Source organism: Poecile atricapillus, chromosome 17 (genome assembly GCF_030490865.1).
Source record: "Poecile atricapillus isolate bPoeAtr1 chromosome 17, bPoeAtr1.hap1, whole genome shotgun sequence".
Lineage (NCBI taxonomy): Eukaryota > Metazoa > Chordata > Aves > Passeriformes > Paridae > Poecile > Poecile atricapillus.
The window spans coordinates 11,154,744-11,167,138 of record NC_081265.1 but is presented as its reverse complement, the minus strand read 5'-3'; the positions used below and the strand labels follow the sequence as shown (position 1 = coordinate 11,167,138).

The 12,395-nt window shown below is 66.6% G+C and overlaps 1 protein-coding gene across 1 annotated transcript; it reads right to left on the bottom strand.

The window, feature by feature from the left end:
• Positions 1–314: 314 nt before the first annotated feature.
• USP43 (ubiquitin specific peptidase 43) lies at positions 315–10,417 on the bottom strand. The gene is made up of 16 exons (XM_058852678.1): positions 10,377–10,417; positions 9,896–10,289; positions 8,830–8,970; positions 6,151–6,251; positions 4,970–5,062; positions 4,657–4,792; positions 4,467–4,590; positions 3,869–4,031; positions 3,650–3,761; positions 3,394–3,497; positions 2,972–3,049; positions 2,768–2,897; positions 2,295–2,643; positions 1,912–2,052; positions 1,609–1,707; positions 315–1,536 (listed from the first exon to the last, which is right to left on the bottom strand). Exons 1-16 carry the CDS (start codon positions 10,415–10,417, stop codon positions 1,088–1,090), a joined length of 2,655 nt encoding a protein of 884 aa, XP_058708661.1. The 3' UTR covers positions 315–1,087.
• Between the last annotated feature and the right edge of the window lie 1,978 nt (positions 10,418–12,395).

Here is a 12,395-nt window from a genome sequence, read left to right as displayed (position 1 = left end):
GGTCAGACTCCTCCACCTTCCTCCTCTACTTCCACCCAAGCCTGTTTCCATCTCCACTGCTTCCATCTCTGCCCTGCCCCTCCATCCCACCTCATCCACCCTGACCTCCTCCACTTCCACCCCAATCCCACCTCTTCCACACACGTTTCCACCCTGATCCCACTGCCATATCTACCAGCCCCCAAACTCCTCCCCTTTGTCCATCTCCTCCATCTCCCCCCTGACCCCACCACCTCCACCTCCGTCCCTCACTGTGGCTGCACCAACTTTCTCCACGCATCCTGCTCACGTCTGGGTGGGCTCAGCTCCAGGATTCTGACACTTCTGGCGCTGCCACACTGCTCCCAGACCTCCTCCAGGCACAGCTGCCCCACACAGCAGGATCCAGCCAGGACTGACCCCTGACCCTGGGCTGATCCCCACTGCAGGACCACCCCCAAGAGACACAGAGCCCTTTTCTCCACAGACATGTCCCCAAGGATGGACACTGGGCTTGTTTCACGTGTCTTTAATAGAAACCGCCGGCGGTGGGGTAGAGCCCCGTACAAAAGCTGGCTGCAGGAATCGGGGATTGCATAGACCGAGGTGTGGGGGACCCCCCGCCCCCAAATAGTCGCCTTTTAGAAAACAAAAAGCGTCTCTGAATAAAATTCTCCTGGTACAATAAATACTCTGGTGCTGCAGAGCTGGGGACCCTGCACCCACCTGCCCTGTTTGGGATGGCCCCGTGTTGGGAGACCCCCGGGTTCAGAGCCACCACTTGGGAATGAGCCCAGTTTGGGATGAGCCCAGGTCTGAAACTCCCAGCTAGGGATGGTCCTGGTTTGGAATGCTTCTGGATCAGGGTCTGGCATGCCCTGGGTCAGGCAGAAGCCCCCCATGTCAGGATTCCATTTGGGAGCATCTGGGTCAGGATACCCTGATTTGGATTTCTCCCAGCTCGGAAATCCCTGGGTTGGCAGCCCCCAGATCAGGATGTTCCTGCTTTGGGATCCCTGGTTCAGGCACGCTTGCGGTGGGACACCCCCAGATGCGTTCAGGACATGCTGTACAGCTCCTGGGGGGTGATGCCCCCCCCATGCATGGCTCAGAAGCTGGACTCAGGCACGGCCGGGGAGTGCAGGGGCCCGGGGGGCTGCCGGCCCCGCTGCAGGGTGGCCCCGGGGGGACCTCGGGCGGCCAGGGCCGGCCCCCCCGCACCCCTGCCCAGCGAGGCGGATCTGCGCAGCCCCCCGTCGGGCCGGGGGGGCAGGCTGGCCGAGCTCCGCGAGCGCCCCAGCGCCGAGGGGCCGGGGGGGCAGCGGCCCGGGGGGACACCCGCGTCCCCCTGCGGCACCGAGGCCCCAGGGCTGCCGGGGCCCGGCGGCGGCCGGCGCGGGGTCCCCTCGGCGCTGGCGGCCCGGCGGAGCCGTCGGGGGGCGCGGGGGGGGGGCGGCTCCCCCTGTCCCGGGGGTCCGGCGGGGGCGGTCCGCACACTGAGGCTGCGGCCGTGCAGCCCCTGCAGCCCCCGCACCGGGGGCCGCGCCTCGAACCCGCCTGCGGGGGAAGCACGGTCAGGGCGGGCGGGGAGCGCGGGGGGGGCCGGGGGCTGAGCATCCCAAGCCTCACCGTTCTCCGGGGCGGTGACAGAGCCCGAGGGGTCGGGGTCGGCGCGGGGCTCGGAGGCGGCCAGGCGGAACACCCAGTGCCCCGCGGAGGCGACGGAGCCTGCGGGGAGCGGCGGGCGTGAGCCGGGGCTGGGGCACGGGTGGGCTGGGGTGCGCACACCCGTCGGGATGGTGCAGCAGCTGTGTGCGCACACGTGTGCGGGGGGGCAGGGGAAGCTGTGGCTCACATGCAGGGCTGTGTGTGACCACACGGCTGTGCCCCGCGGCAGTGCCGGGGTGCGGTAGGCAGGGATTTGGGGCTCACCCGTGCCGGGGCCGGCGGCGCTGCGGCGCTGGTAGAACAAGATGTAGGCGCTGCGGGTGCTCACCTCGGCCTCGCGCACCCCCTCCACACGGCTGTCGTCGTAGCTGTACCAGCGCCCGTCCAGGGCGTTGCAGCAGAACGCTGGGGGCGAGGGGGCACGGGGTGAGTGGTGACGGGGGCTCTGTCCCGGGATGTTCCCAGCCCCAGGGTGCAGGGGGGACCAGGAGCCCACGGTGCAGGGACACACTGGGGAAATGGGATGGTGCTGGGGGGCACATCCCGGCGTCCTGCCTCCCTTGGGGTGGCTGCAATGCCATCCCCTGCAGCCCGGCTCCCCTCTGCCCTGCCCCCTGGTATCCCCTGTCGCCAGTGTCCCCGCTCACCGGTGTAGTGGCCGCCCTGCATGCTGCCGTGGTGGTTGCAGACCGCGTACAGGTCGTACAGGTGGTCGCGGGGGCAGCCGGGGGGCAGGCGCAGGGGGGGCTGCCAGGGCGCCCAGCGCCCCAGGAGCTGCCCCCCGGGCTGGCCCCGCTGTGCCACATGCGGGGCCATGTCCAGCCCCCGCAGCGGGAACCTCACCAGCGTGGTGAGCTTGTGCCGCTGCTCGGCCACCTGCCGGAACCGCTTCAGGTGGATGATGAGGATGTCCGGCAGCGTCCACAGGCTGAGCTTCACCGTGCCCTGCTGGGGCACCTTGCAGTGCGGGCAGCGCCAGGCATCGTCCGGGGCCAGCTGGGGACACCACGTCATGGCCACCTCCCTCCCTGTCACCCCCCCACCTCCACAGCCACCCCCAGCACCGCAGGCACCAACAGCCCCTGTGCCGGGGCTGGGCGGTACCCGGGGGGGCCCGTACCTGCTCCTCCTTGGTGTAGAGCTGGAAGCACTCGTCCAGCGTGCAGCTGTGCTGCTGCCCGTGCGCCTGCTGCTGCTGCCGCACGCTCGCCGCGTCCTGCACCACCTCCTCTTGGATGCTTCCGAACAGCCTGGGGGGAGCGCGTCACCAGCGAGGGTGACCCGAGTGCTGGAGTGTCCCCCCAGTCCGGGCACAGGCACTCACCGCTCTTTGGTGCTCATGTCCCACTCCACCGTCAGTCTCACGTGGGGAGGGCCCCCAGCCCCGCTCAGCTGCAGGGCCCTGTGGGGAGGACAGGGTGAGATGTCCCCAGAACCCCTGTCTCTGTGGGGACACCTCCTTGCCAGCCCGTGGTGGCAGGCAGGAACAGCCACCACAGCCACCAGTGGGAACGCTGGGCCAGGGACCCAGTGCTTGGGGGAGCAGAGTGACCACCACTGTGACTACCCAAGGTGTCACGACTAGCCACCCATGGTGACTCTGGCCAGCCACAGGAACACCTTTGGCCACCCATGGTGACAACACAGCCATGCACAGCGACACTGCCCACTCATGGTGATGCCACTGGCTGCCTGCAGGGGTTGAGGGGACATCCTGGGGACAGTCCTGTCCCTGCAGCCCCTTACCTGTCGATGGCAGGGTGGCAGAGAGGATGGGGATCCTGAGGGGACAGGTAGGTGCAGGGGGCCGAGCCCCCGGCCAGGCGGATCCGGAAAAGGGCTCCCGCGCCCTGTCAGGGGAGCAGGGACTGTGGGGTCACCAGAGGACAGGGATCCCCTGCCCAGCAGCAGCACCTGAGCAAGCCAGGCTTAGGGACACTGTGCAAAAAGTGCCCCCAAAAGCTGATAGCTTTGAGGGGACAGGGCTGTTCCCTGGGCTCACCTGTGGCCGGACCTCTCCCCGCAGGACGCCCCTCAGCTGGGCCAGGATGTTCTGCTGGAGCTGCTCCCAGGAGACGCCGCGCTCCTCCCGCAGCAGCAGCGGTGGCCCGAACCTGGGGACAGAGAGCAGGGACAGGTGGCTGGGTGTCACACGGGCGGTGAGTGGGCAGGACAGGGGGACAGGCGGGGGACAGGCGGGTGACAGGAGGGTGACAGGTACCTGGCAAGCTGTGGCCCCATGCCCGCCGTGTTGCAGAGCAGCAGCAGGATGCGGCCACCGGGCGCGCGGTGCAGGCAGTCGGAGGAGCGGGCGCTGCTGGGCAGCAGACGCGGCCCCTCCGGCCGTGGCACTGAGGGGGACACGGGGAGGCTGCGGGGACACCCTGTGGGCCGGGAAAACGAGGGGCTCTGGTTAGCTCTGGACTAATTAGTGCCATGGCCCTGCCCACCACCGCCCTTCCCACCGATAACAGTGCAGCACGCCTTCTCCCACCAATCCCAGCCAAAGAGATCCATTTCCCAACAATCCCAGCAGACTGCCTCCCCCAGTCCCAGTGGGGTGCAGCTGCTTCTGACCAATCACAGCAGAGAGGACCCGCTGCCCCACCAATCCCAATGAGGGATCCACTTTCTCCCACCAATCACAGCGAGGGATCCACTGCCCCACCAATCAAAGCGAGGGATCCACGGCCTCGGGCCAATCCCGTGGCCATTCCCGCCCCTCCGCCCAGAGCCAATCGCAGAGCAGCCCAGGCGCTCGCAGCCAATCCGCGCGGGCCGGGCCGGGAGCCGCAGCCAATCGGAGCAGGGGGCGGTACCTGCGCGGCGGGCGGGCGGCGGCTGGAAGGCGTAGACGGGCGCGGCCTCCCCGGCCGGGCCCAGCGCCTCGGGGTCGGCGAGCGAGCGCAGGGAGCCCCGCGGGGACACCTCGGCCAGGATCACCTGCGGGCCGTTCCCTCAGCGACGCGGGGCCTCGAGCCCCGAGCCCCGCCCGCCCAGCCCCGTTACCTGCTCCGGGGGGACGCGGCCCTCCCGCGCCACCAGCGCCCGCAGGTCGGCCACGGTGCCCAGCAGCGGCACTGCCAGCCCCACTCGCACGAAGCGCCAGCGCTCGCCCTGCAGCACCAGCGTGACGTTCAGAGCTCTGGGGACACAGCGGGACGCTGCTCAGCTCCGGGTGGCACACACCGGACGGACACGGCTGCTGGGGCTGTCACCTGGCCCCGGTGCTGCCGCCGCCTCCCGTGTTCTGTTTACTCCGAAATGTGCAAATCGCTGTGGCCGGAGCGGCCGTGCGGCCCCGGGGTGGATGGGGGCTCACCTGGTCTGGCGCAGTGGGATGGGCAGGGAGATGCACAGGAAGGGGTCGAAGGTGTTGCTCTGCTTCAGGCAGTGAGGGCACGTCAGGGAGGACCTGGGAAATGGATGGGGAGCGTCACCGGAGCGGGCACGGCCCCCCGGGTGCCCACCCTGTGGCAGCAGCACCCTGGCACCAGTGCTGCATCCCAGGTACCACATCCCAAATCCATCGTCCCACATTCCACATCCCAAATCCATCGTCCCGGGTTTTGAGGTGACCCCAGGGACAACGCCCCGGGGTGCTGGGGGAACAGGACCCCCCCAGGCCGTGGCTGGGCTGGGGGAGGAGCAGACGGGGACAGCAGGAGGACATCTGCCTGTGACTGACCCCAGGATGGCCGTGGGGACACACTGCTGGACCCCTGCCCACCCTGGCACCAACAGCACCTACTGCTGATTCTTCCTAATTCTGTTCTGTGGGGTTTTTTTGTTTGTTTGTTGGTTTTTTGTGTGTGATTTTGTTCGGGGCTTTTTTGTTGGTTTTTTGGGGTTTTGGGTTTTTTTTAATTCGTTTTTTCTCTTTGCCTTTTTGGTCAACAAATAGGGAAAGAATAAATTAAAATCCAAACCAAAATCCTGAGTCCATGTTATTTGTCACCTTGAAAAGCCACTGAGCTCCCTGGGAAACAGCCACACAAATTAATAAATCCTTTAGTGTACAGACGGCTCCAGCACGTGGAACAGGGATAATTAAAGTGCCTTTTTTCATATATAGGACGAGGGATTAATTGAGAGAGGAGGAAGGGCTTGTGATGCCAGATGTGTCTCCTGCTGCCCCTGCAGTGCCATGGCTTGGGGACAGGGTGGCCTGAGCATCCCACGAGTCCCAGCCAGATGAACCTGTGGGTGTCCCACAGAGGAGCACCCTTGTGCTGGAGGGCTGGGACAGTCCTGAGTCCTGTGACAGAAGCACAGCGTGGTTTGGGTTGTGAGGGACCTTCAAGGAGCAGTGTGTCCAGCCCCACTGCACCAGGGCCTGTCCAGCCTGGCCTTGGACACTTTCAAGTGCTTTAGGGGAAGGAGTTGCCATGGCTGGGGTGGGTGGGATGGATGGAGATCCTCCCCATTTCATCCCTTCCCTGGACTCACAGTGCCCACCTGGGGCTCACAGAAGGGCAAAGATCCCACAGGTCCCCCACTGACCTGTACTGGGCCTGGAAGTGGCTCTGCACGAAGCTCTGCCCGTGGGGGTGCTGGGTGCCTGGCGGGGACCTGCTGGCACTGCTGCTCCCATCCTTACCAGGCTGCAGGGGCAAGAGACATGTGGTGAGTGAGGTGACAGGGTGAGAGACACATCCTTCAGAGCGTCAGGGACACGTCCGAGTGAACCAAGCCAAATTTTGGTGTCCCTATGGCACGAGGATGGGCTGAAGGTGATGCCAAAGAGACTCTGGCACTGCAGTGCCCTCCAGGCTGCGCACACACCTGCTCCAGGGGAATCTTTGGGTACGTCCCATCCCTCGGCCAGCCTGGGGCACGAAGGGTTAATGAATGTCTGCATGGTGAGACCCCCGCCCCAAGGTAGCCAGAGCTCCGGGACGCCAAGGAAGTGGAGCTAGGAATGTATTCAAGGCAGGAGAAACGCTCCCCGAGGGGATCCTGGCTGAGGTGGCCCAGCCACGCTGGCTCCCTCCCACTTTGCCAAGCAAACTTCCACGGGCCCTGGGAGCTGGAGCGTGGGTGGGCCATTGCAGGGGGCATGGGGCAGTATGTCCGTGTGTGTGTCTGTGTGTCCGGGATGAGCTCCTGGAGCGGATGTGCACATTCCCGTGCGTGCCCCCGCCCCGGGGAAGCACGGCTGGGTGCGAATTCACCGCGGGCAAATCACCCGCACCCGGGAGGTGCGAGCAGCCCCGGCTGGCGCGGTGCCCTCCCGGCCAGGTGGGTGCCCAGGACCGGCCGTGTCCCTGCGCGTTCCGCCAGCATCTGTAGCGGCAGCAAGCCCGGGCACGGCTCCTGGCACGGCTCCCTCTGCACCGAGCCCCGGCACGGCTCCTGGCACAGCTCCCGGCGTGCCAAACCCGGCACAGCGAGCCCTGCCAAGGCACTCAGCCCCTCAGGCTGGCCTGGCACGGTGCCTCGCTGACATGTGAGATGTGCCTCAGGGACCCCAAGAGCAGCTGGCTCTCCTGCTCCACTCTTGGGATGTGACCGTGTGACACAGCCAAACCTGCCTGCTTAGGGGACATCTTCCTGCCTGCCTGCTGCCCTGAGACCTACCAGGAGCCCCCATGCCCACGCTGGGGACAGGAGTTTCACCCCTGGAGCCTGATGGCAGAAGAGATGCTGCAGAAAGGAGTGTCAGTAAAAAAAAAAAAACTTGGCTATTTCGGGGTAGGGCAGTAAGTTTCTGGTGTCTCGATGAGTAAGATTGAAAATCACTGAAGATTTTGGCCAAGAGGTGGATTTTCCTCAATGCCATCTGCTAGCACCAGGTCTTGCTGAGCCTGACGTGTCCTTATGGTCTGCCTGGCACTGAGGTCCATCTGGTGTGGCTGAGAGGGGATGGTGTCTGTGCCCTATAGGGCCCCCCAAATTCCCAGGGGATGCCTCCTCCTCCATCCCTCCTGGCAGCCAAGCCTTGGTCCCCAGTTTGGCCCCTCCTCCTGCCCAACAGCTCCCTCCAGACACTTCCCGGCCATTTCCAGAGGGCCACAGCCCTGCCGGCTGTCCCTGCCCAAGGACAGGGCATGCTGGTGCCACTCAGGTGGCATCACCAAAAGGGGCCAAAACTGGGGGATGCCAGGCAAAGCCACGGATGCTGTGGGACACACAAAGGGTCCCATCCCCAGAGACAGGGAGGTGCCTCGGGCATTGCAGTGGCACCACGTCCAGGTGGCTCAGCCAGTGTCACACACAGCTCAGGGCACACGTGGGCACCTGACATTTAATGTGAACTGCCAGGCTCTCCCAAAAAGCCTGGGGCATCCAAATGCCTCCCGAGAAAGGTGGCAGAGCTGAGGACAGCTCAGGTCAGTGCAGGGATGGCTGCAGGACCCTGCCCAGGCAGGGCAGCCTCTCCAGAGGCTCTGGAGATGGCACCAGTGGAGCAGAACTCCCAGTTCTGCTCTCCAGCTGTATTCCCACAGGCACCACAGCCCAGCTCTTCCTGTGGTACAGAGCTGTGCTGGAGGATGGGCAGGGTCTGCCCGGGACCCCAACCCGCACCCTTGGCACAACCACAACACCCCAAGCTGGGCACAGGGAGGAGGGAGCTGCTCTCAGACCCAAGATGGGAGTCACCCAGAGTGGGGACAGCACGCTCCTGAGCCGAGTGTCACCCCAGAGTAGGGACAGGACGCTGCTGAGCCCAGCTCAAATCCATCCCCTGCAACAGGCAGTGCCCGGTGGGCAGCAGCAGGCGAGGAAGGAGCGGGCAGGAGGAGGCAGGGAGGGCCAGGGCCAGGGCAATGCCTGCGCGCAGATGGATTGAGGAAGACTTAATTACTCATTTTGCCAGCAGCAAATCCGCCGAGCTGTAATTACAGCGGGCTTAGCTGGAGGCACGGAGGGACAGGGGGGCTGCATCTCCTCCTCACCAAGGACCAGGATGCCCCCAGAGCCGGGATGCTCTGCTGGAGGGGCTCCTGCCGACACCCCCCACTCTCCCAGCGCTCCGACCCCTGCCCAGCCCCGCAGCACTCGGCTCCCATCATCCTCTCACCCGCGCACCGACCGAACTACAGCATCCCCATCCCCATCGGGGCTGGGGCCAACTCCATCCTGGTGCCTCGCAGCACATCCCGGTGTCCCTGGTCCCGGACCTGGCCCGAACGCCTCCCCCCGAGCCAGGGCGTGCGGCCACCCCGCGGGGCCACCCACCTGCGTGGGGCCGCGGCTCTGCTGGGCGGGTGAGGCGGCGCCCAGCTCCTCGTGCATTCGGTCCAGCAGCCAGAGCAGGAACTCGAGCGCGTCGTGCTGAGCGTTGCCCCGGAACTGCGAGCTGTGCTTGGAGACGATGTTCTGCAAGACACGGGCGGGGCAGGCGCTGATGAACGGATTCTTCCTCAGCACCCACCCCAAACCATGCCTGCCCCATCCCTGCAACAGCCTCTGCAGGGACATCACGGCCACCCCGGGGCCAGCAGAACAGCTGGGACACCGAGCACACGCAGCTGAGGCAGCTCTGCCATGTCCCTCCTTCCAGCGGCCAGGAGCAGGCCAGGAGAGGACACAGGGAAAACCGCAATGAAGTCCAGATGGGCAAATTCAGCCATGGGGACCCTCAGGTCCCACCTGCCCCGGGCACTCCGATGGCATCAGCTCAGTGTAGCCCATCCCAGGGTAGGGCTCGGCTTCCCGGGAGCTCCCCCGGGCACCTCGCAAAGTTCAGTGGCAGCAGCACTTTGCTGGCAGCACCGAGGTAATGTCACTCGGGCAGAGAACACGTGGCCCTGAGTGTGGGGAGCTGCGATGCCAGCCTGGACATGCTGTGATGCCCCTGGCACCCTGGTATGTGCCTGGCAGAGGTGTGACACACGCTCAGGGACAGAGCCTGAGGCCACTGAATTTGGCTCCTGGGTAATATCCTGTCTTAGCCATGACCACAGCCAGCAGCAGCTCACCCTCAGGGCTCTGTGGCATGGCCAGCCCTGGGAGCTCAGGGGAAAATGGCCAGGCCAGAGGGAGGTGACAGCAACAGGGAGGTGTCTGGGGGTTTCAGGCAGGGCAGGGAGGAGTGAGCCATGGGGAGGATGAGGCAGGGGAGAAGGTGATGGGAACTGGGAAGGGTGTCGGTGGGCTCCAGGGGCATGGGAAGGGTGTCGGTGGGCTCCGAGGGAGCTGAAGGGAGCTGTGAGCCGGGTGTGCCGCTGCGAGCAGGGGATGCCGCTGGGGACTGGGGTCAGCTGGGGCCGCTCGGGGGCCGCGGGGCGGGGCCGCTCGGTACCTTGAACTCGGCGGAGAGCTGCGGGCTGTAGTCGCGGGTCCAGAGCGAGCGGACCAGGGCCGCCAGCCGCTGCGTGACCTCGGCGCGGGCGCGGTACCGGCCCAGCGCCAGGCGCTCTGCCAGCGGGGCCGTGTTGCTCAGGCACTGCACCACGGCGTTCATGAAGCAGGTGTTGCCGTGGTTCCGCAGCCCCTGCGCGCCCGGCGGCCGCTCCCCGCCGCCCGCATCGCCCCCCGCCGCCGCCGCCGCCGCCGCCGCCGCCGCCGGGGCCGCCCCGCCGAGCCGCCGCCGCGACCCCCCCCGGAACCCGCCCTCGTCATCCTCGGGGGCGGCGCGGCGGGCCCCGCGCCCCCCGGCCAGGCGCGCCCAGGTGCGGAGCAGCCGCCCGGCCAGGCTGCCCAGCGAGCGCAGCGCCCGCCGCCGCCGCCCGCCCCCCGCCCGCGGCCGCCCCGCCGGGCTCGCCCCGCCGCCCCCCGCCCGCCGCCGCCGCCCGGGGCCGCCGCCCGGCCCCACCGCGCTCATGGCCGCGGGCGGCCGCCGCCCTGCCCCGGCCCCGGCCCCGCCGCGGCGCGCATGGCCCCGGGCGGGCGCTGGGCGCCGCCGGTGCCGGTGCCGGAGCGGGGCCTGGAGGGGCCGGGCGGGAGGTTTTGTGCGCGGCCGGCTCCTCCCCCGGCCGGGCTGGCTCGGGAGAGGGAGACGGGAGGAGGAGGAAGAGGGAGCGGAGCGGAGGAGGGGGGGGGAGCTGGGAGGTGCCGCTGGTGGCACGGGCGGCCGTGCCCCGCCTGTCCCGGTGTCCCCAGCATCACCCCGGGCACCGCAGCATCGCCCGGCTCAGCCAGCCCTCCACGCCCCGTGTCACCAGGGGTGAGCCATCCCCGCATCCCCCCGGGGCGCCCCAGCCCACCCTCATCCCCGCCCGGGATGAGCCATCCCTCTGTCCCCTCCACGGCTTTCCCGGCAGTCCCGCCCCTGCTCCACGAGCGCTGCCCTGCTGCCCTCAGCTTCGCCTCAGGGTGTCACGGCGTCACTGCCAGATGCCCGAGTTCTGCCACCTCCGGGCGCTCTGAGCTGCAGCGGTGGCACAGTGCTCACCTCTGCACGCTCCGCACTGAGCTTTGGGGACACAATGACAGCTCCTTCGCACAGAGTCACAAAACGGGGGTTTCCAACCCAGCGCTGGCAGCGTCCAGAGCCTTTGGCGCCTCCTGCCCACCCCGCACTGTTTGGCACCACGCCCTGGTGTCTGTTTGGGGTTAGGGAGATGGAGCAGGATGACAGAGGAAGGGTCAGGAGGTGCTATTGGATGTCACGGTCGCTCCTCCCCGCAGGGCAGGTGTCCCTTGGCTGGGGTGTGAGCTCGGGGGTGGTGACAGGACGGTGGCGTCCCAGGGGGATGCCAGGCTGGCAGCCAGCGGTGTGATGGGCACGGATCGGGCGCAGGGCCGTGTGCTGCCCCTGGAGTGATCTCAGGCTAAATCCATCCCGTGCTGCGTCTGCTGAGCAGATGGAGGGGGATCAGCCAGCCCTGGGTCCCCAGGGAAGGCTCCACTGCGAGTGGCCCCGGGCTCAGGAGCTGCTTATCCAGAGAGAAGAGAGGATTGAGCCCAGCCGAAGTTTCCTCCTGCCCTCAACCAGCCCTGATTGGCACGGGATGTCCCCTGAGAGCCTGGCTGGGGTCACCCCCTGCCCCCCAGATGCAGCAGCCACCTTGGAGGGACTGCAGCTCCCACCCGGGGCCAGCCTGGGCACTCAGCTTTTCCTGCTGGGGAGATGAGAATGGCCATGGAAGGACCCTGCCAGGGGTGGTCCCACCCTGCTGGGCCCGGGGAGCCACTCTGGGCTGGGGGATGCAGTGCAGGGGCTCAGGGCAGCCCCTGGCCCTGCAGAGCCCCACCAGCCCCGTGGGAGCTCCCAGCCTGCCTGAGGAAAGCTGCTGGCACTGCCAGGGTTCTCGCTGGCCCAGACACTCAGGGAAGTCTGAACTGAGCTGAAATTCCAGCTACAACCCCCCCAAGCCCAGAGGTTTGACTCCTGAGCTGACTCTGCATCCACTGCTGAAGTTCATTCTTCAGCATCCTCCTGGCCAAAGCTGTGAAATCCATCATTACAAAGCCAGTGGATAAAATGCTCCTTTGGGAAAGACATCCTTAACATCTGGGTCCCTTCTCCTATAGAAAGGTGACAATCCATAAAGCAGAGTCCTGAGTGTTCCCTGGGACTCCTGGCAGATTCCTGGCCCTGCTCCCAGCACCACACACTGTAAGTCCTGCTGCAGACCTCGAGGAGATGGAAACCTGGATCCACCAGCGCGTTTGTGTGAGAATGTGGGGCTTTTCCTCTCTCAGTTCTCTGACAAGGGCAGGTTGTGCCTCATGCAGTGTGGGAAGAATGGGTTTATCTAGAGCAGCTCCCGGCTCACTGAAGAGAAAAGCACTTGTTGTTTCTCTCTGGCCGGTTTTGGCCGGACACTCAGGCCTGGAGCATCCCACGCGAGCCAGAG